At 35.2% G+C, this 24,375-nt stretch overlaps 1 protein-coding gene across 1 annotated transcript in view; it reads left to right on the forward strand.

Moving 5' to 3' along the window:
* ORC5 (origin recognition complex subunit 5) overlaps positions 1–24,375 on the forward strand; it is a 92,497-nt gene that overhangs the window by 21,894 nt on the left and 46,228 nt on the right. Inside the window, exons 6-9 of the mRNA XM_032276353.1 lie at positions 2,571–2,701; positions 6,721–6,769; positions 6,856–6,946; positions 23,486–23,538. Coding sequence (XP_032132244.1) covers positions 2,571–2,701; positions 6,721–6,769; positions 6,856–6,946; positions 23,486–23,538 — 324 coding nt within the window. The remainder of the gene's footprint in view (positions 1–2,570; positions 2,702–6,720; positions 6,770–6,855; positions 6,947–23,485; positions 23,539–24,375) is intronic.

A 24,375-nucleotide genomic window follows, 5' to 3' on the forward strand; every position in this document is an offset into this window, starting at 1 on the left:
GAAGTCAGAGGATCTTACAATAAGGAATGAATGACTAACTGATTCCTGTATTAAGACTGGGAAATTTTGAATAATAGATGGTTGTTTCCCTTTAAATTTTACCATTCTTCTAAAATATGATTCTTTCCAGCAGGATAAAATAAAAGGTTAGGACTCTTAACATGACATTTTATAAAGAGTCTGAGATATAATAGCAGAGAAATAAAGATATCAAAGTTGTCGGGAGAAAACTTGTTTTATAAGAGGGGGAATAATAAAGTAAGGACTAGGATCAGGTGATGATTGTTTTAAAAAAATTAATGTATTCTTTTCATTTTACAAAACATGAAGAGCATTTGCTAGTTTGTTGGTAGTTTATGTACTATCCCCTCTTTTTTTTCCTAGTTGATTTACTCAATAGGAAGAAAAATAAACTAGAATCTTCAGTATTTTTTTCCTTGTTCCTGATTTTGCCAGTAATATGGTTCTAGATGTAATTGTTTTCTACTTGTTTTAAGGAATATTTAATAGTTGTTTTTTTTTTTTTTTTTTTTGAGATGGCGTCTCACTGTGTCACCCAGGCTGGAGTGCAGAGGCGCGATCTTGGCTCAATGCAACCTCCGCCTCTCCCTCCCAGACTCAAGTGATTCTCCCACCTCAGCCTCCCTAGTGGCTGGGACTACAGGCACGTGCCACCATGCCTGACTGATTTTTGTATTTTTAGTAGAGACGGGTTTCACCCTGTTGGCCAGGCTGGTCTCGAACTCCTGACCTCATGATCTGCCCACCTTGGCCTCCCAAAGTGCTGTGATTACAGGCATGAGCCACCATGCCTGGCCTATTTAATACTTTTTTTAACCTCAGTTTCAAAATTTCGATTACTTTTTCAGAATTATTTTTACTCAAAACACTTCTGACGCCAAATGTATTGGGTATTTTTGTTCACCCAACAACAGATTCTTCAGTTCTCTAGATGTCAACGGGTATCTAGAATCTAAAATTCAATTCACTTCTGACACTACCTACCAGAAGTTAGTGACACTAACCTCACAAGTTAAGGGCTTAGTCCTACAAGAATATTAGTACTTTAGACACCAGTCTAAGTCCCAGGTTTCTACCTGTACTTCTGAAAACTGGCTATAAATTGGGGTTTCCCATGACCTCCTCTTCAGGTTTGATAATTTGCTAGAATGGCTCACAGAACTCAGGAAAACATTTTTCTTACTCGGTTTATTATAAAGGATACAAATGAACAGCCAGAGGAACAGGTACATAGGGCAAGGACCATTGGGGTCCCAAGCCCAGGAGCTTCTTCTCTGTGGGGCTAGGGTGTGCTACCCTCCTGGTATGTGGATATATTTACTATCCTGGAAACTCTCAGAGCCTCATCATTTATGATTTTTTTTATGGAGGTGTCATTATATAGTCATGATTGATTAAATCATTGGCCATTGTTGATGAATTCAATCTTTAGCCCTTCTCCTTTTCCCAAGGGCAGGAGGTGGGGCCTTGATATGATTTGGTTTGTGTCCCCACCCAGATCTTATCTTGAATTCAATCCCATAATCCCCACATGTCATGGGAGGGACCTGGTGGAAGGTAATTGAATCATGGGAGTATTCCCTCCATGCCGTTCTCATACTAGTGAGTTCTCATGAGCTCTGTTGGTTTTGTAAGTGTCTGGCATTTCCCCTGCTGGCACTCATTTTGTCTCCTACTGCCCTGTTAAGAGTGCCTTCCAGCCTGACTGTAAGTTTTCAAGGTCTCCCCAGCCACATGGAACTGTGAGTCAATTAAACCTCTTTTCTTTATAAATTACCCAGTCTTGGGTATTTCTTCATAGCAGTGTATGTGAGAATATAGGCTTGTAACCACATGGTTGATTCCTCTGACAACCAGTCCCTATCCTGAAGCTACCTAGGGGCCCATTTTATTAGTCCATTCTCAGACTGCTATAAACATACCTGAGACTGGGTAATTTATAAAGAATTTTTTAAAAATAGAGGTTTAATCAGCTCACAGTCTCCAGGTCGTACAGGCTTCTGCTTCTGGGGTGGCCTCAGGAAACTTAAAATCATGGCAGAGGGTGAAGGGGAAGCAGACACATCTTTACATGGCCAGCAGGAGAGAGAAAGTGAAGGGGGAAGTGCTACACACTTTGAAACAACCAAAACTCAACACAAGAACGGCAAGGGAGAAGTCTGCCCCATGATTCAATCAACTCCCACCAGACCCCTCCTCCAACACTGAAAATTTCAAATGAGGTATGAGTGAGGACATAGAGCCAAACCATGTCACCCATCAAGAAAGGGCTTATTATGAGTATCAAAAGATACTTCATTTATCCTTCTCATTCTTTAAATTATGAGGGTTTTTTGAAGCTGTATGCCAGGGACTGGGGTGAAGATCAAATACGTATTTTTTATTATGTCACAAATCACACTTTTCTAATCTTATAATAGTTTTATTATTCCTTAATTATTGCTGGATCTGGGTTGTTTTTTTTTTTAACACCTTTGTTATGAAATGCTCGAAGTTATGATTAGGGTGCTGTGTTAATTGTTATAAGTTGTTTTGTGTCTTGTGAACAGGGAACCTTCAAAAGATCCTGTCCCATGATCATCCTCCAGAGTATTCAGCTGATTTCTATGCTGCCTACATTAACATTCTTCTTGGAGTTTTCTACACTGTTTGTCGAGATTTGAAAGAGCTCAGACATCTGGTAAATAAACATTTTGCTTCAAAATATGTGTGTGTGTGTGTGTGTGTGTGTGTGTATTTTTTTTTTCCATGTAGAAATGGTGTGAGATAAGTTAGAAACTAAAATTTTATTCTGGGAATTTGCATACGGCCTCTTGAGGCTAATATACCATAAGTAGAAAGATGTCTGTGGTTTAGTACAAACTTTGGTCTGATCAGAAAAATGTCATTCTCAAATCTTCTCTCTTCCTTTTTTCTCTTTTCTCTAATTGCAGAAAATACAAAACTCCATTAAACTTAAAATGAGGAATAACAGAAAAGAGATGTAAAAACTTGAACAGTTTTACAAGTCTGTTAATGTTTTGTAACAGATTTTGTTTAAGTTTTATGTATGCAGTGATTGAGTTTCTAGAATCTAGATAGACTTGAGTTTGGTCAGAACTTTTCATTGTAGGCCTTTCATTAGTCACTCGCCCTAAGCTGGTAATCTTCCTATAGAAGGTTCTTAAAAAAATTTTTTTAAACAATTAGGATAGCTGTTTATGTTTCAGACAGTTTGGAAAAATGTTGATGTTTAATTTTCCTTTGACCTTTTTCATTTAATATGGGGATGGGAAAGGAAGGAGACAAGAATCTCTGGTTTCTGTTTTAGAAACCTTCAATTAATAATGAAGATCTTATCTCCATTTAACAGAAAACAGTAATATCTATAAGGCTGGAAAACAGTTACTTTCAAAGTAACAGATTCTATGTCTCTTAGCACAATTTCTTCACTTAGCTCTTTTTCTGTTTTTGACCTGAAAAGTATTATTTAGATTCAGTGTGTGTTTGAGACGTAACATAGAAGGCAATCATTTAAAATTATGCTCACATTTAGTATGTTTTTGAAAGTTTCGGATTTCAGGGCTTCTCTGATTTCCATGTAGATTTCAGACATCTTCTCAGTTGGGGAAAAAACAGAACAGTTTTTCCAGTTCAAGCTTATCACTAACATTTCTCGAGAAGTTGAATGTCAGGATCCCTGGCTTCTGAGAGAAATGATAACAGAAGAGATTTACACAGAGGAAAGGTCCAGGAAAACGCACCTGGGTGAGATGGACTTAGGAGCAAATAATCTTTCTCTCCCTTTCCTAGAAAGTAACTTGCAGTTACCACTCTTTAGCGCTTGAATCCTGTGGGAATCTGTGCTGGCAGCCATTTCAAAGTAAATTATAAAGTACAAGAAGGAAAAATTAAGGAAAAGATTTATGGGAAAATAAAATATAAAGAGAGAAATATATATTTTAATATGGTATTTTTTAAAGTTCTTTAGGTTTCACTGAGGAATGATTCTATTTAGGGTGAAGTTACAGCTTTTTTTAACATCATATTCATAAATGTAAAGTATAGTTTAAGTCTTATATTACTATTGGTAATGATAAATAGAGAAAAGGATCCTTGAACATTAAAGAAAAAAATAGCACAGTGTTCTAGTTTCCTCTAAATATAGAACATAGAAGAATAAACATATTCATTTTCCTATTTTCTTCAGATAGATAGTGTTGTTTGTTTCAAAGTTTGTAAGTAGCATTTTGCTTGAAAGTTTATTAAATCACCTGAAAAGTATTTTTTCAGGGATCTTTTCTGTGTGTGTGTGTGCTTTTAGGAATTGGATTTCTGAATTTTTTAGAGGCTAGCTCTATAGGTAGCTTAGGGCAGGAGAAAATAAAGTACTACTTTGAATATTCATTTAGATTTGTTTTCTCTGACAAACCTTATGATATTGCCTTTTTAACTGTTTTTCATAAATTATTAAACATATTTTAGTGTTTCAGCCAAAAAGAAACGCAATACAGTTGTCCCTTGGTATACTTGGGGGATTGGTTTCCATATATATCAAAACCTGAGCACACTTAAATCCTGTCATCAATTCTGCAGAACCTCAGTGTATAAAAACTTAGTCCCCATATTTTCATGAGTTTTATATTCCCTGAATACTATGTTTTTGCTCTGAGTCTGGTTGAAAAAAATATCTGTGTATAAGCGGACCCTCACAGTTCAAACCGTATTGTTCAAGGGTCAGTTGTTTATTTTTATTAGCCAAATTGTTACCAGTTGCTGTTAACATTATGACACTTCAGTGTTATTAAACTATACTTAGATCTGAAAATCTAAAATTAAGGTAAGAAAGTTTGGCTGAAGTTAATAATTTCTTCTTGATTCTTCGCTATACTTAATATTAGCAGAATTTGGAAGATTTTTCTACTTTAAATAATTGTTTTTTGTAAAGTTGAGTAGGAAGAAATTATTTTAATAATTTGGTTCTTAGTTCTCTGTTATGTGTTATATAGTTACACATTTATATATATCTTTTTTCTATGCCTTATTGAATTATTTTGATATGAAATACTGGGAACAAACTAATACTGATATATGGAAGCAGTATGTTTTTACCAGTTTGCTCAAATTACTTTTCAGGAGAATTCCAGTGTTAATTAATGGAAAACTAGTAAGTCGTTATTACTAGTCAATTAGTACTCCTCAAACTTTAGAATACATAGAATTTCTAGAGAGATCAGTAAACATAGATTTCCTGGGTCTTATACTTAGAGATACTGATTTAGTATGCCTGAGATGGTATCAAGAACTTCCATTTGTAACATTCTCAGCTAGTGCTGCCAATCCAAATACTTTGAGTCATACAGAACTCTATGATGTTTAATTTATGAGAATTTTCAGATCTTTACAAAGCAACAGTTAATTTTTTGGGCTTGAGGTTTTTCATTAAATGTTTTATGGTTCTATGTGACATAAATATAACCTAAAAGTACAAATTATGCTTTGTTACTGTAGGGAAATTCACATTTTTACCCTGCAGGTTTGATAATTTGAATCTATAAAACAAACTAAGAGATTAATAGGAAAAAAAAGCATACAAATTTATTTTTTTATTAATTTTTAAATTTAATTTAATTTTATATTAAGTTCCAGGATGCATGTGCAGGATGTGCAAGTTTATTACATAGGTAAAACGTGTACCGTGGTGGTTTGCTGCACCTATCGCCCCTTCACCTAGGTGTTAAGCCCTACATGCATTAGCTATTGCATACAAGTTTATTAATATGCATATAGGCACAGGAGCCTTACACAAAGTATGAGCCTCAAAAGGTAGGGGACAGATAAGGAGGGCCAGAGGTTCAAATTTGTATACCATCCAGAGGTTACAGAAGGAAAATGGGCTTGGGCATGGCATAACAGATTACTGGGGGGAGAGAAGAGAAAACACATGGTTAGGGAAGGCAGTCTTGTTGTGCAAATGAAACCTCATAGGTAGCAACTTTCAGATAGAATAGATAGTAGCCTGTGCTAAGTTTCTCTATCAGACGTTCAAAGGTGTCAGACCCTGAAGTCTCTTTCCTGAGAGCTAATCTTTCCTAAATCCAAGGTGAGGGATGATCAGAGAAAGCCTGTTTTCTGCTTATTTCCTCTACAGATGCAGATCTCCCTCACACGCACACACACAAAACGGCCTTTCAGTGCAATTCTTGTGCTTGCAGCCCCTCTGATTAGCCATATCAAAATATGCCAAAGAAGTATATTTTTGGTGAGACACTCCATTCTCTTTTATCATATAATTTTATATACAGAGGCTAATATATTAGGCAGGATTTATCCAATTAAAAAATATTTTATGTTGTGCTATCATTATTGGTATTTTTGCTGTTTTGTTATTATACTACTAAGCTACAATTACCTTTTTTTTTTTTTTTTAGAAAGAAGCGGGGTCTTGCCATGTTGCCCAGGCTGGAGTGCGGTGACTATTCACTGGTACAGTCACCGCACACTATAGCCTTGATCTCCTGGGCCCAAGCAATCCCTCTGCCTGAGCATCCTTAGTAGCTGGGATTATAGGTGCATGCCACTGCATATAATTATGTTTGACTGGAGCAATTGCTTTACGTAAAATTTCCTGAATTGTAGAACACATTTTACTTGAAAAATAAATTTCTAATTGTGATTGAACAGTGCGTTATTCTTCTCTTTATTTTTCTTTACTTACAGGCAGTACTTAATTTCCCTAAATATTGTGAACCTGTGGTTAAAGGAGAAGGTAACTGTAATTTTACTCATTAATATTTATTTTGAGAAAGCTTTTTATAAGATATAAATTACTGAAATTTTCTTCCCTTTGGGTAGCAAGTGAACGTGATACTCGCAAACTGTGGAGAAATATTGAACCTCATTTGAAGAAAGCCATGCAGACTGTTTATCTCAGGGAAATATCAAGGTAATTTTCTGTTTTTATGTATACTGTTTTTTATATCTTTATTTGGGATATATACTCTCTTAACCTAAATAACAGAGAAAGGGACTCTAAAAGAAAACGATACCCATTTGAGAATTGGCATTGCAGTTGGAAGGCACATGCTGTAGTAATAAACTCTGCATCATCAGAGAGGTAAAGAAAAACAATGTTTTTAAAGGAAGAATGAAGAGCATTACATAATTGTTTTGAGATAATTACTCTTGGCAACAAGGATCAATAACAACGATGACACCAGTTCAGAGCTGGACAAGCAGTTGCTGGGCAGATGTCCTCACTGAGGTATTTTTTTGTGTAGGGATTGCGTTAGCTTTTATAAAAGGTTATGGTTTTTTCAGTCTTTTGTAATAGTTCTTTTTATCAGTACATGATAACCCTTCCTTAATACATGAGAACTCTTCCTTCATGGCCTTTCTTGGCTCTGTTTTTTCAGGATTTTAAATCATGTAACTCCATTTTAATTCTGACAACTTTTACATTTTCCCCCTTTAATCAAGATATTTCTCCAAAAGCATTGCTGATCAGTCATCCTGTAGTTAGGTTTTTATTGTACCTTGGTGTCAGAACAGACTTGTCCTGGGTTTTGTGTGTTCACCTGTTGAAAGGAGTGAATGATGGCTAGGAGTCAGTGTCAGAACCCTTTTAGGGAGGTTTAAGGGAGTAGCTAAGTCTACCTAGAATCCATTGTGAAGTTTAATTTTGTCTGTTCCATAGGTGTTGGCTATCATTGCAAAGTGCTGGGTCCGCATTGTTCTGTTAGAAGTTGTACTTTTACAGAATTTTTTTTTTTTTTTTTTTTTTTTAGCTGGAGTTTCCCTCTTATTGTCCAGGCTGGAGTGCCATGATGCGATCTCAGCTCACTGCAACCTCTGCCTCCCAGGTTCAAGCAATTCTCCTGCCTCAGCCCCTCAAATAGCTAGGATTATAGGCGTGCACTACCATGCCCGGCTGATTTTTGTATTTTTAGTAGAGACAGGGTTTCCCCATGTTGGTCAGGCTGATCCCGAACTCCTGACATCATGTAATCCACCTGCCTCAGCCTCCCAAAGTGCTGGGATTACAGGTGTGAGGTACTGCACCCAGCATCTGCAGAAATTTGACAGCCAACAAGTGCAAAGTTTAAAAAGGAAAATACAAAGTAAAATGTATAGTAATATGACAATCCCAGTTTGTATAGTGCTTACTCACTCACTGTAAGGCTGGGAAAATCTTTGAAATCAGGCAATTCTGTGCACATTTTCTAATATGATATGATAGTCAAAGTCTTGGTAATATAACCAGTGTTTCCAGTTATATTCTGTTATAAAGAGAGAGCAAATTCTTATTGAACTTAGTAAAATACCCATGAAGAGTTTTTGAATTTTAGAGGAATGAAATAAGGAGAAAAAGCAGATGCTTGACCTTGGTTCACAAATTTACTTTACTCAATTGCTAGTTAGCAATTTTGTAAAACTGTAACTCTAGGTAGCTTTAGAGAGAAAATTTTCTTAAACCTAGAAAACAAAAACAAGCAAAAAACATAATATTTCAAACAAAAATCATGTTAACATTATCTTCATCAGTTATTCAGTCTCATGTAATTAAATTTTGTTCTGTTTGATCTTGATTAGCAGTTTCATGAGCCTATCATTTCTTCATTAGAGTTCTGATAGATTTTTATTTAATCCATTGATCTTTAAGTTTCTAGAAACATGTATTTAAGAGTACTATTAGAATCTTTTTTTATAAATCTGATTGCAAATACTTTTAGATAAAAATAAGAGCAATAACTGTAGGATGACAGAGACTTAGAATAGCTATGGTTAAAAATTCGATGAAAGTTTACCATAATCAGAAATTGACAAGGAAATTTGATTATTTTTGTGGTATATGATATATAACCACAATTATGACTTGATGACATATTAGATCTCTAACTTTTAGACAATTTTAGAACATTGATATTAATCACATACCTCTAACTGAAAGAAGATCCAGTATTACCATTTGGCAATGCTTCTTATACCATTTACAAAATAAATTTAATCATTTTATATCTTTACAATGTGAGAAATATGCAACTTGAGGCCTTCCAAGGGCTTAACTAGAAAATCCAAAAGTTAGTTCTGGGTCAAAAATATTTAATTTAGAATTTTGATATTGGGGAATTCAAGGTTTAAACATCTGGTCAAAACAAGATTACAGGTCACTAAAATAATACTCATTCATTTAACCAGAATGATAACCAAAGGACTTTGAAAGCAATATAGAAAGTTACCTGGATTTAAAAAACCTTAACCCTTTCAAAGCTATTTTCCTAAGTAATAAAAAAATAAAAATAAAAACTAGTAAGGACAACACAAAGTTATCTTGATAAAATGCAAAATATTTGGTTTTGGGCCAATTACCAAAAAAGTAGAGAAGAACCTCTTGCCGTCTGATTGCTTCTCCTTATAGCAAGCCCATTTAAATAACCTGGAAGTTGAACCCGATGAAAACAGTAATTGAATTTAATCAGACACAGGAAGAATGTGTGGTCATGGTTATGAGTACACAACATGGAGTGTAAACAAGAAAACTAGTACCTTGAGCAGGGAAATACATGGCTTTTAGTAACAGCATGGGAAGTTTCCTGATTACATGGAATGATTCAGACACATTAAGAAAGGCCAAGTGTACAGAATCAAGCTATACTGAAGGAAAACATTGCTTTTGTAGGCCATCAAAATAAACATTTTAGAGTTAGATTATAATCAGTGGAACAAAGTTATATCAAAGTCAAAGGAGAGAGTTATCACCTCAGTCAAGGTTAAAGGTGTACTTTCTCAAGGGGAGAAAGAGTTGAAAGCGTTCATGTATGGCATGGAGTAAGATACAGCAAACATTAAACTTCTGAGCTATAAATCTGAGAAGCTTTAAGAGGGAAATTCTACCTCAAGAAATGAAATTACCATTCTAAGGGAAGAAGACAGATTTACTAACCTGAAATTAAATGAAGACTGCAAAACAGAAGAAAAACAAACAACAACAAAAACCCCCTGCAGTTTAGAAGATAGCTATTAAAAAAGCAGATTTCAGAATTCAAAGTAAAAACCTATTCTAATTTTTACTACAAGCAGATCAATTCTTAGGAAAAATTTTTTTAAAAACCACACAGCTTTTTTCTAATGTAGTGGACCAAATTTCTAGTTTTATATTGAGAAATGTATTTATCTCAGAGTTCAATCTTTGGGAAGACTTAAAAATAATTTCCTTCTAATTATAGCCAACTTGATCACACACAAATTTGTTTAATAAATCTACCCTTCACAAACCTTATTATGACTTATATAAACCATCTATGACATGCTTAGATCTTTAGTTTTGTCTTATGCTTTCTCTGTTTAAATAGCTACGTTTAGAACAACATATTTACCACACAAAATTATTTCTCAAATTTATCCTTGTTTTGACTGGATGTAGTGCTTCACACATGTAATTCTAGACACTCTGGGAGGCCAAGACGCCAGAATTGCTTGAGCCCAGGAGTTCAAGACCAGCCTGGTCAACATAATGAAACCCTGTCTCTTAAAAAAAAAAAAATTCACTTTTCTTTTTAACCTTCTTTTACCAAAAATACATATTTATACCCTTAACTTTACACATCTGTATCTCCTACTTACTGGTTCCTTTCTATCATGTTTCTGTTTTCATCTTGAATTTACTTTTGGAAATAACCTTAAGTAACCTTCAGAATTTAGACAAAATTATTCTTTTTTTCTCAATGAAAAACACCTTTTTTTGGCTTTTTAAGAATTGTCATTAAAAACAGATTTTATTTTTGGGGGTACACTTTGTGTGCAGAATAATATATGTTAATTTGAATTGTTAAGCACCATAATAAATGGAGCTAGGAAAACTGGTTAACCATATGCAGAAAACAGAAACTGGACCCTTTCATGCAAGTTAAACAAACTTAACTCAAAATGGAATAAATACTTAAATGTAAGTCCCAAAACCATAAAAACCCTAGAAGAAAAATTAGGCAGTACCATTCAGGACATAGACATGGGCAAAGGCTTCATGACTAAAACACTAAAAGCAATTGTATCAAAAGCCTAAATAGACAAATGGGATCGAATTAAAGAGCTTCTGCACAGCCAAAGAAACTATCATCAGAGTGAACAAGCAGCCTACAGAATAGGAGAAAATTTTTGCAATGTATTCATCTGACAAAGGTCTAATATCCAAAATCTGCAAGGAATTTAAACAAATTTACAAGAAAAAAACAACCCCATCAAAGAGTGGGTGAAGGATATGAACAGACACTTCTCCAAAGAAGACATTTTGCAGCCAACAAACATGAAAAAAAGCTCATCATCCCTGGTCATTAGAGAAATGAAAATCAAAACCACAATGAGTTAACATCTCACACCAGTTAGAAATGGCAGTCATTAAAAAGTCAGGAAACAACAGATGCTGGTGAGGCTGTGGAGACATAGGAATGATTTTACACTGTTGGTGAGAGTGTAAATTAGTTCAATGATTGTTGAAGACAGTGTGGCGATTTTTCAAGGATCTAAAACCAGAAATACCATTTGACCCAGTGATCCCATTACTGGATTTATATACCCAAAGGATTATAAATCATTCTATAGAGACACATGCACACATATGTTTATTGCAGCACTATTTACAATAACAAAGATTTGGAACCAACCCAAATGCCCATCAGTGATAGACTGGATAAAGAAAATGTGGCTCATATATACCATGGAATACTATGCAGCCATAAAAAAGGAATGAGTTCATGTCCTTTGTGGGGACATGGATGAAGCTGGAAGCCATTATTCTGAGCAAAGTAACATGTTTTCACTCGTAAGTGAAAATACTACATGTTCTCACTCATAAGGAAACTTGAACACATGGACACAGGAAGGGGAAAAGCACACACTGGGGACTTTTGTGGGTGGAGGGCAAGGGGAAGGGAGAGCATTAGGACAACGACTTAATGCATGTAGGGTTTAAAACCTAGATGAGGGGGTGACAGGTGAAGCAAACCTCCATGGCACATGTATATCTATGTAACAAACCTGCACATTCTGCACATGTATCCCAGAACTTAAAGTAAAATTTTAAAAAAAGAATTCTCATTAAAAACACTTCTAAGTTTTTGGGGTAAACTTTGTGTACAAACTTATATATGTTAATTAGAATTGTTAAGGTTACTTTTAGTAACCTTAATTGCTAGTAAAAACCAAGGAAGCAAGAAAGTTTGAAATGCACATAACAGTTTTTTACAGATAAGAGCCATTTTATAATTTTACAAATGTTTCTCTATAATGTATTCATCTGAATACATTATACATGTATATATCTGAACTGCACATAACAGTTTTTTATAGACGAGAGCCATTTTATAATTTTACAAATGTTTCTCTATAATGTATTGATTACAAATGTTTCTCTAACTTTTATGTGTATTAGTAGTAGTCTTTTTATAGGCTTTAAGAAGCCAAGAACAAACTTATGTTTAGTAATTTATGTTTCAGTACTTCATCTTATTTGGAGGTGATTCAGACATTCAATGAGTATTATTTAATTCAACTATAAATGTTTATGCTACTTAGGTTTACCTAATTTATTTATGTTTAGCAGTTGTAAGTAGATTACTTATGAAAACTGAGGTATTAGGCAAGGCTAGTCATTAGTTCAAGCTATTTCCATGTTTGCCATTTTTTAAAATTATTATTATACTTTAAGATCTGGGGTACCTGTGCAGATCGTGCAGGATTGTTACATAGGTATATACATTGCCATTAGTGATTTGCTATATCCATCCCCCGCCACCTATATTAGGTATTTCTCCTAATGTTATCCCTCCCCAATCCCCCGACACCCTGCTATCCCCCGCCAGCCCCTCACCCCCACAACAGGCCCCAGTGAGTGATGTTCCCCTCCCTGTGTCCATGTGTTCTCATTGTTCAACAGTTGCTTATGGGTAAGAACATGTGGTGTTTGGTTCTTGTGTCAGTTTGCTAAGAGTGATGGTTTCCAGCTTCATCCATGTCCCCACAAAGGACATGAACTCACCCTTTTTTATGGCCGCATAATAGTCCATGGTACATGTGCCACATTTTCTTTTTCCAGTCTATCATTGATGGGCATTTAGGCTGGTTCCAAGACTTTGCTATTGTAAACAGTGCCACAGTGACCATACGTGTGCATATGTCTTTATGATAGAACGATTTTTAATCCTTTGGGCATATACCCAGTAATGGGATTGCTGAGTCAAATGGTACGTCTATTTCTAGATCCTTGAGGAATCGCCACACTGTCTTCCACAATGATTGAACCAACTTACACTCCCACCAACAGTGTGAAAGTGTTCCTATTTCTCCACATCCTCTCCAGCATCTGTTGTCTTCAGATTTTTTGATGATTGGCATTCTGACTGGTGTGAGATGGTATCTCCATGTGGTTTTGATTTGCATTTCTCTAATGACCAGTGATGATGAGTACTTTTTCATGTTTGTTGGCTGCATACATGTCTTCTTTTGAGATATGTCTGTTGATATCCTTTGCCCACTGTTTGATTTTTTTTTTTTTCTTGTACATTTGTTTAAGTTCTTTGTATATTCTGGATGTTAGCCCTTTGTCATATGGGTAGCTTGCAAAAATTTTTTCCCATTCTGTTGGTTGCCAGTTTACTCTAATTATTGTTTCTTTTGCTGTGCAAAAGCTCTGGAGTTTAATTAGGTCCCATTTGTCTATTTTGGCTTCTGTTGCCGTTGCTTTTGGTGTTTTAGTCATGAAGTCCTTGCCTATGCCTGTGTCCTGAATAATATTGCCTAGGTTTTCTTCTAGGGTTTTTATGGTGTTAGGGCTCTGTTTAAATCTTTAATCCACCTGGAGTTAATTTTTGTATAAGGTGTAAGGAAGGGGCCCAATTTCAGCTTTCTGCACATGTTTAGCCAGTTTTCCCCACACCATTTATTAAACAGGGAATCCTTTCCCTATTGCTTATTTTTGTCAGGTTTGTCAAAGATCAGATGGTTGTAGATGTGTGGCGTTACTTCCAAAGCCTCTGTTCCATTCCATTGGTCTATGTATCTGGTTTGGTACCAGTACCATGCTGTTTGATTACTGTTGCCTTGTAGTATAGTTTGAAGTCAGGTGTTGTGATGCCTCCAGCTTTGTTTTATTTTACTTAGGATTGTCTTGGCTATGTGGGCATTTTTTTGGTTCCATATGAAGTTTAAGGTGTTTTTTTCCAGTTCTGTGAAGGAGGTCAATGGTAGCTTGATGGGGATAGCATTGAATTTATAAATACTTGGGTCATTATGGCTGTTTTCACGATATTGATTCTTCCTAACCATGAGCATGGAATGTTTTTCCATCTGTTTGTGTCCTCTCTTATTTTCTGGAGCAGTGCTTTGTAGTTCTCCTTGAAGAGGTCCTTCACATCCTTTGTTAGTTGTATTCCTAGGTATTTTATTCTCTTTGCAGCAATTGTGAATGGGAGTTTGCTCATGATTTGGCTCTCTGTTTTTCTGCTGTTGGTGTATAGGAATGCTTGTGATTTCTGCACGTTGATTTTGTATCCTGAGACTTTGCTGAAGTTGCTTATCATCTTAAAGAGATTTTGGGCTGAGGCAATGGGGTCTTCTAAATATATAATCATTTCATCTGCAAATATAGACAATCTGACTTACTCTTTTCCTAATTGAATGCGCTTTGTTTCTTTTTCTTGACTGATTGCCCTGGCCAGAACTTCCAATACTATGTTGAATAGGAGTGGTGAGAGAGGGCATCCTTGTCTAGTGCCAGATTTCAAAGGGAATGCTTCCAGTTTTTGCCCATTCAGTATGATATTGACTATGGGTGTGTCATAAATAGCTTTTATTATTTTGAAATATGTTCCATCGACACCTAGTTCATTGAGAGTTTTTAGCATAATGGGCTGTTGAATTTTGTCAAAGGCCTTTTCTGTATCTTATTGAGATAATCATGTGGTTTTTGTCTTTGGTTCTTTTTATGTGATGGATTATGTTTATAGATTTGCGTATGTTGAACCAGCCTTACATCCCCAGGATGAAGCTGACTCAATCATGATGGATAAGCTTTTTGAGGTACTGTTGGATTTGGTTTGCCAGTATGTTATTGAAGATTTTTGCATCACGGATATTGGCCTGAAATTTTCTTTTTTAGTTGTGTCTCTGCCAGGTTTTGGTATTAGGATAATGTTGGTATCATAAAATGAGTTAGAGAGGACTCCTTCTTTTTGTATTGTTTGGAATAGTTTCAGAAGGAATGTTACCAGCTCTTCTTTGTATATCTGGTAGAATTTGGCTGTGAATTCATCTGGCCCAGGACTCTTTTTTGCTGTTAGTCATTTTTATAGCTTGTGAATATCAGGTGTTCACCTAAGTAAGAACCTTAAAATTAAAGTGGTGGGTATTTTTCTGATTACTTTGGAGGTATAGCTGTTTTTATTAAACAAACAATATTAAATTAGTCTTAATTATCAAAGAGATACAGAAACAAAGATTATTCTGTTTTTAGGCTGAGTTTATAGTTTTATACTTTTGTGTGAAACCCTGATACCTTAGCTTAAAACCTCTTGTCTATTAGAGACAAATATAAAACTACCTGGCCCATAAATCCCAGCAAAAATCTATGCTGACAATTCTGAAGACATTTCTATGTTTATTTTATCAACAAGTTTAAAAGCAGCTTGCTTATTTATTTTTATATTTAAAAAATTAATTTATTGAACTACTGTACAAAAAAATCCTAAGTTCCCTAACCAACTAAATGGACTCCCTCTGGGCAAAGGGGACCCAGAAGAAACCAGAAAAACTATTCCTGGCCATGAGGGGAAGGGAGGCCAGACATAGCCCCTCCTTTTTGGAGCTTAGGCACCAGTGACCAGCATTAACATTAAAGCAGATAGATCATAAGATGACAAAACAGACTCTTTGTGTCAGTAAGAAACCAAATTCCAATTTGACTCTGATATAGAATCACATATCAAAAAGCAGACACCAAAGGAAGTAAAAGTGTTTTACCTCAAAATATTTTTTGATGTATTTTGAAAATGGCCTGTAAAGTCTTCTTTGATGGGGGAAATTTGCATCTGTAGAGAATCCCCATTAATGCAGCCAGGGTTTCCCTTTCTGTGCCTTTCCCAGATAACTAGCTTATTTATTAAAGGTTCATTTAAGTCACTTGTCATTTGGTTTAATTACTGTATACTTTAACAGTTTTTATTATTGCTTATTTAAGCCAATCTGAATAGAATTCCCTAAGGGATTTCTGGACAACTGTGCCAGATTTTACCATGTAGACACAACATATAACACAACACATGGATATATGTATAAACACAAACACATATACACACTGGTTTATAAAAACATAGTTGGAGCCAAACACTATTTCTGATAAAATTGGGACCTGTTCTCTTGGATAAGGCAGTTTCCATAGCAGTTTGATTTTTAAAACATTTCTTTTGATTCTTTTTTCAGTTTCCAGTAAGTTTAGGGTTACACATTCTAGTGTTTATATTTTAGATAGGACTAGCTGAATTGTATAAGAAAAACATCTCCAAGTATCCTAGAATTAGTAACACATTTTTCTTTTGTTTATTGGTCTGGTTTGCTTGACTGGTCAGTGTGGATGGGGAAGCATTTTAGCAGGGTGTTTTTTGTTTGTTTGTTTGTTTGTTTTAGCTTTTTCTAGTTCTTGCATGGCAGACAAAACATTTTTTATGCCAGACAGAGACATTTTATATTATTGCTCTGAGCTCAAGATTTTAACCTCTTTGATCTGAGAGCCTCTTATAAACATTTACCACTTCTTTTCTTTTAGAACATCAATTCTTTAATTAACTGTTCCATCACTCAAAGCAATTGTTAGTAAGGCAAACCTAAATTTACATTTCCAGGAAATGTCTAGGTTGTCAGTTGCCATGGAGCTGATATAATTTGTATAACAATAATTTGAAAGCACTCTAAGACTTTTTCCCCCTTTCTTTCTTTGCTGGAATGCCATAGTGGCAAGTTTATCTCAATACCAGCAGAAAAAGTGACTAGATTCAAAGTAGGCAAGAAAAAAATAGAGAGGTAGAGAAATTAGAATGCTCTACATATTTTAATTCTTTACTTGGTTGCAATTTTTTAATAAGTTTAAAGATTTCAAATAATGGCCATTGTGCTCCAAATTTTCCTTGATGTCCTTTTGTTACCAGTGGCAAATTCATTTGGGCCTGCAGCAACCTCAGTTCTTTTCTTCCCAGAAGAAAGAATTCTACCAAGGAAGCACAAGGTACAAGGAGAGACAGGCAAGTTTTAGAACAGGAGTGAAAGTTTATTAAAAAGGTTTAGAACAAGAACAAAAGGAAGGAAGGTATACTTGGAAGAAGGCCAGGCAGGCAACTTGAAAGATAAGTGCCCCATTGACCTTTGACTTAGAGTTGTATATAGTGGCATACTTCTGGATTCTTGTGACCCTTCTCTGATTCTTCCCTTGTGGTGGGCAGTGGCCTGCTAGCCCTTGAGAGGTGAGCATGTGCAGTGCGTTTACTGGCCTTGTACATATGCTCACTTGAGGTGTTCTTCCCTTACCAGTGGAATGTCCCTGGAAAGTCATATACTAGTTATATGCCTCTATTTTGCCTCTTGCTGCACATGCCTGAGCTTACCCACCCAACTCCTGAGATCTTATTGGAAAGCTGCTGATCACCAGTTTCAGGTGTTTCTGTCTATTGGGAGACTGCCTTTGCATGGTGCCAGCGGTGACCAATTATTAGAGAGACAGTGTGACAATAGGCTGCCCATCACCCTAGGGTTGCCTGACATTCCTGGTGGGGTAGGGGGAACCTTCGCCTGTCCTGCTCATGTCTGACTAGCTACGTTCTGTAACCATTTGCCCATCAATTAAAAAATATGCCCAAGAATGGTCCATAATATAGCTGGCAGGAATCGCCAAAGGAAGATTGTTTTAGCATGCCTTTAGCATTTGAGGATCCCATTTTGTTTTTTTTTTTTTTAATCACTCAAGAGCAAAGAAAATCCTATAAATCTTATCAGGGAATATTAGGTGTTTGGACCAGTATTTTAGATGTTGGTGACATCGTAGTGGCTTTTAATTAGCTATCCTGTGCCCACCATCTAGAATGATTATTTTTGCTTTTTGTAGATTCTTAGAAATAAGCAAGAGAAAAGAGCTAAATTATTTATGGATATGTGTTACCAAACCAAAATGAAACCAAGGTAAAATTTACAAAAATTTTAAACCCAGGTATGCAGATTAAACAAAATACTAAATTTGGCATGTAGAACCAGAAGTGAATTCACTGGAAAAGACATATTTCACAGATAGAACACAAATTTTATAGTAACCAGAGTATTCAAACCAGAAGGACGCTTGTCCTTATGCCAGAAAGAGACTGCCAGAAAAGCCAGAAAGTTATTATTATCCCAAGAGGATTGTAAGACCCTTTCTTAAAGTGGCCTTAATCAGATCCTGAATGAATTCAAGAGCTTCCATCAAAAAGTGGGAGGCTCATGAGGGTAGAAAAGGTGAGCCGTGGAAGCAGAAAGTTCAAAGAGCTCAAGTAAGTACTACATGCCAGTTCTAAGAACTGTTGATTCCTTCTGAAGGTGATCTTTCTGCAGGTCTCACTTCAATATGTCAACATAAATAGCAGAGAGGGACTCTAAAAGAAAATGGTATCTCTTTGAGGATGGGCATTATAGTGGAGATGTACATGCTGCATATTCAGGGAAGTAAAGGGAGACAAAGGTTTTTAAAGGAAGAATGAGGAGAATTACATAATTGTTTTAAGGTAATTATTCATGGCGACAAGGTTCAATAACAAAGGTGGTACCAGTTCAGAGATGGACAGGCAGTTGCTGGGCAGACATCCTCACAGGATTTTTGTATAAGGTTATGGTTGCCTTTGTGCAAAGTTATGGTCTTTTCGGGTTTTTGTGATAGTTCTTTTATCAAGCATTATTCATGAGAATTTTCTTCATATCCTTCCCGGGCTCTGTTTGTCAAGGTTTTTAGCTCAACTGACTCCATTGTTACACAATTTGAAACAAAGCTTTTTTTTTTTTAACCTAGAAAGTTATAGGAAAGTCAGTACTAGCTTTCTCATATTTATACTAGATATTTGAATGATATAAAGAAAATTTGATTATAAAAGAGATGAACCATCATAAATTGACATTTGTCTATTATTAAAATTTCTTAGTAGTGAAGCGTCTCAGGAGAGACATGGTGGCACCTAGTGCATGAGAAGAACATGATTTTGATTTCTAGCTTAGCCATTGTCTGCCATGTGTGATCTTAGCAAGTTCTAAAACCTCTAGGCCTTGGCTTCCTCTTCTAACAATCCTTAGAAGATTTAAATAATATATCTGAAAATGATTGTGAATAATAAAATATCTTATAGATAATAGATTAAGTCCAGATTCCAAATCAGTATAGGAAACTTAAACACATAAACACTACTTGCTTTTCTTTATAGTCATTTTTTACTGTTTTTCTCTCATGAATGCCTTACTGTATCACTAACTACTTTTCCTTAATAATTTTGTTTGATGTCGATATAATTAGCTGATATAGCCTGTAATTCAGGTAAAAATTTAGTAGCTTCTTAATTAGCAGAAATACTACAAAGATACTATTATTCCTTTTCCCTTTTTAATAACAAAAACTCATTTGATAAGAGTTTTCTGAAGTCATAGAATGGAAAAGCTTGTGATGTTTTCTTCTAAAGGTAGGAAAATTTTTTTTGCATGTTAAAATGATTCTTACATAATAATGAAGGGACTTCTAGTCCCATAGGATAATTATGGCCACCTAAATCCAATTCTCTCCGTAATATCAGTAAGGACAGCCAACAGAACCACCTGTAACCCTTGCCTACTGTATTAATATGAGTTAGAGATTGCTACAAACTTCAATTTTTATGTATCAGTAGTGAAGTAAAAACTGAAACCAGCAGGGCCAGTTGTGGAGCTTATGCTGAGGTGAAAAGTCAAAGACTGAAAGGAAAAGAAAAGATTGTTGGGACAAGGGGTAGGTTGACTAGTAGTGGTGAAATATGAATAAAATCAGTTGCCAGAAAGAGTTCAACCCTGAGTGAGAAAGTAGTGAATGGTTCTGAGCCTGGAAAGATTAGAGCAGTGGCTACTGGAGAATCAAAGTGGCTTTTTTTTTTTTTTTTTGAGATAGGGTTCCACTCTTGTCGCCCAGGCTGGAGGAGTACAGTAGCAAGATCATGGCTCATTGCAGCTTCAGCCTCCCTGGGCCCAGGTGATCTGGCCACCTCACCCTCTAGAGTAGCTGGGACTATAGCCTTGTGCCACCACACTTGTCTAACTTTTTGTATTTTTTTGTTTTAAGAGTGTACGGGGCCAGAGTTAGCATGATAGTCTTCGGAAAGTACTGTTTTGAGGAGAGATAGTTGATTAAGATAGGTGTGATATTCTTTTGAGAGTTGGTAATGAAGGAAAAGAATGGAAAGAAAGGATAGAAATTAAAGATTCCTTTTGTCCCCCCAACAGAAATGACAAAATCGGAAGTTAAGCCAATCCCTCTTTTTCAGAATGGCACCATTTATTAAAGAAACTTGACTTCATTATTTTTACAGAAGGAAGTGCTTTAGAATTAAGTAGTAATCTGTGCCACCTGAAAACCTTAACTCCTGCATTCATAGAATCACCTGTTACTACTGCTTCAGGCAAATATTAGGCATTTCAAAATGAAGAAAAGACAACATGGAAAAGCCATGTAAAGGTATTATAAGAAGAAACAGAAAATGTGAGTAAAAACAGTTCAGTTAATGAAAATTTCCCGCTTAACACTGAAAACAGAGCAGAGGAAGACTGCCGTACAACAGCTTGACTTGGTTTAGATTTTTTTTAAAAGCATTTTCAGGTATGTAAAGAATACTTTAAGTTTGAAATTTAGTAACTCAGAATAAATGGACAAAGAACAGGGAATGTGAAATAAAAGTTGATCGAACTCGAGAGCAGAGTTCAGGCAATAGTAGTTAGTAATGAAAATGGAAAAGGGAGAGCAGATTCAACTGAGAACATAATAACGGACATCGAGGAGAGGACCAAAAATAACCAAGAGAACAAAACTAAAAAAAGAGGTAAATATGACAGACTTACCTCTTTGTCCAGTAAATGTGACAAATCTGATAGAGAAAGAAGATTTAACATATATTTAATTGGAGTTCCTGAAAACAGAAAACAACAATAGATTAGAAATAAGATCTAAAATTATAATCTAAGAAAACATTTCAGAAATAGAAGACCTAACTTTACACATCAAAATAGTTCATTTTCCCAATTAATCGAGAATCATCAATTCTGAAACTGTGCTTGTATATTGTACTGTAAAAAATTATCAGGAATTTAGTGACTTAACACAACACATAATTACCATGTTATAATTTTGTATGTCAGAAGCCTAAAACAGGTCCACAGGACTTTCCTTCTAGAGGCTCTTGAGAGGAATCTGTTTATTTGCCTTTTCTAGCTTCTAGAGGCTGCCTGCATTCCTTGGCTTATGGTTCCATTCTCCATCTTCTAAAATCTAGAAGTATAGTGTTTTCTCTTCTCTCTGACTTGTCTTCGTCTTAAAAGGATCCTGTGACTATTTTGGGCCTATCTGGATAATGCAGTATAATGTCTATCTGAAGATCCTTGACTGTCACATCTGCTAAGTCCCTTTTACCCTGTAAGAATGTATTCACAGGTTCTAGGGATTTGGACTTTGATATCTTTGGAGGCGGAGGCAGGGCCATTATTCAGCATAAGCTGAATACAGACTTCTTGGAAAGCATTTAGACTTTAAAAATAACAGAAAAAAAATCTCTGAACTTTCAGGCAAAAAATATAAGTCACTTAAAAAGGAAAATGAATTAGTAAAAAAGCAAGACCACAAATGGATCAACAATTTCAAGAAACTCAAGGAGAAAAAAGGTGTAAGCCAAATAATTTTATATTCAGTCAACCTGTCATTCAACTATCAAGGCTAGAGAGAAGCAATATTAAACATGGAAGAACTCAGAAGACACTACTTATAAGGCATTTCTTAGGACAACCTTGATGTAAAAAAGAGATGATTGGAGAAACTAACAAAAGGGTTGATGTTGAACATTGAATGTGATTAAGTTTACCTCAAAACTAAAATTAAGGTGGAAATAAAAGCAGAAGAATAGTATGTAAATATTATGTATTCTGACAAGGTAGGAATATTACAACTTAAAAAATGGGAAAAGAAGGAAAAGAGAATAGAATAAACTTGTTGATTGATATGCAGGTGAGAGATGGGTATCAAAGAATACTTCAAAAGCTAAAACTATTTTTTAAGAAGTATACTCAAAGAAGGCCAACAGTCATCCTTATCTCTTCCACTGTGTTCTTCATAAAGATTTTGAATATTTAATTGTTCTAATCCAGGATTATTTTTAAATTAGCCCTGTATATTAACTCATTATTTTTAAGGGTTTTAGAGTTGGAGAGGGCCTTTGCATCGAACTTCCTTTTTTTTTTTTTTTTTTTTTTTTTTTATGAGAAAGCTATTCATTTTTTCGAACTCATGCAGCTAGAACTGTCCTAGGTCATTCATTTTTCATTATACTATAATGTGTTGCTTTATAAATTCAATTTGTCATATGATAATCACTTCATATTCTTAATAGCGTTTTGGTTGTTTAATAGTTTTAATTGCAAGTAAGGCCAGGATGGGGCCATTAAAATACCATGAACTTTGCAAGCATCCTACAAGGATTTGACTCATAGCTCCACTATTGACTGGCTAAGTGTCCTTGGGTAACTTAACCTCTGGGCCTCAGTTTTCTGGTGTGAGACCTACTCTGAGAAATTGCTATAGAATTTAGAAATAGTATATGACAATTTTACCTAATATGCTAACTAGAACATTGGGAGTTTTACTGAATGTTGGTGGATTGACTGATTGATTGATTGATTGGATAGAGGCTCACTCTGTCACCCAGGCTGGAGTGCAGTGGCACAGCCTCAGCTCACTGCAGCATTCACTTCCCAGATTCAAGTGATTCTCGTGCCTCAGCCACCCAAGTAGCTGGGAATACAGGCATGTGCCACCATGCCCAGCTAATTTTTGTATTTTTAGTAGAGATGGGGTTTTACCATTTGCCTAGGCTGGACTCAAACTCCTGGCCTCATGTGATTCTCCCTCATTGGCCTCCCAAAGTGCTGAGATTACAGGCATGAGCCACCATACCCGGCCTGGTTGATGTTTTTTGGTAGCTACCACGGTAATCATAGTAAGAGAGATTGTTAAATAGTTAACATCTGGCTTTTGCTTTATATACATTGAATTATTTTGTACAGGTACAAACATGTATATTGCATGTACATATTTTTCTTTTCTATTTTGTTAATTTAAAAATTTCGTTTTTCTAGGGCTCTGTTTTAAGTACAGCATATTGATTTTATATTTTTAATCCATTTTTGCTATTCTATTTGCTTTCAGTTCCCAGTGGGAAAAGCTACAGAAAGATGACACAGATCTGGGGCAACTGAAAGGTATCAAAGGAAGTATTGAGTCAGTTACCAGAGATGCTTCTTTGACTAATTATCAAGATACTAAAGTTAATACTAAGGAGCTTTCAGTCAGGAAATAGTATTATAAAAGAGAATTTACTTTTTAAGCTATAATGATATTTTGATTAATGATTTTTCTTTAACTGAAGCTCTAATGGGAGGAAATAAGGTTGAGATACCAGTTTTTTATTTTCTAAATATTGGATTAAGTCATGAAAATCAAGCAATTTCTATTTCTTTAAATGCTTTTGTTAAAGCAATCTAATTATATGACAGTTTTATCTCATTATGTTTATATTTCATGAGTTTTATGGAATAAAGTGTAATTTTATGTTAATCAGTTTAGGGTATGCACTTTGGTGATTATGTTTTGAAAGCTTTGTGCTTTTTTTTCCTCTAAGAAAACTGCTTCTTTGGATTTATGCCAAATATTAAACAGAACTAATTTTACTTTAAAAATAAGCAAATATCGAAAATGTTGTTATTTTTTTAAAAAAGGTCAGTGGCTGATGGTTAAAGAAAATGTATGCAATAGTGGTGTTAAAATGCTGTTTTGTATTTTTTTATTTTTAAATGCTCCAGATGCTTTACAAGTGACTTCTAGTTGTGTGTTTTTAGGAAAAGAGATAGATGCCAGAATAGAAAAAAAAATCTGTAATAATTGGTTTGTACTACTTTCTGTTTGACCTTGAACCCAACTCAATTTTTCATTTGTAATATGGGAAGAATATTTAGTATTGTTACTGCAGAGATTCAAAGTGATGCTTAAGCAAAGCACCTAACAGTATCTGACACATAGTAGATTTTCAGTAAATATCA

Source organism: Sapajus apella, unplaced genomic scaffold, assembly GCF_009761245.1.
Source record: "Sapajus apella isolate SASKATOON/1434 unplaced genomic scaffold, GSC_monkey_1.0 scaffold7, whole genome shotgun sequence".
Classification (NCBI taxonomy): Eukaryota; Metazoa; Chordata; class Mammalia; order Primates; family Cebidae; genus Sapajus; species Sapajus apella.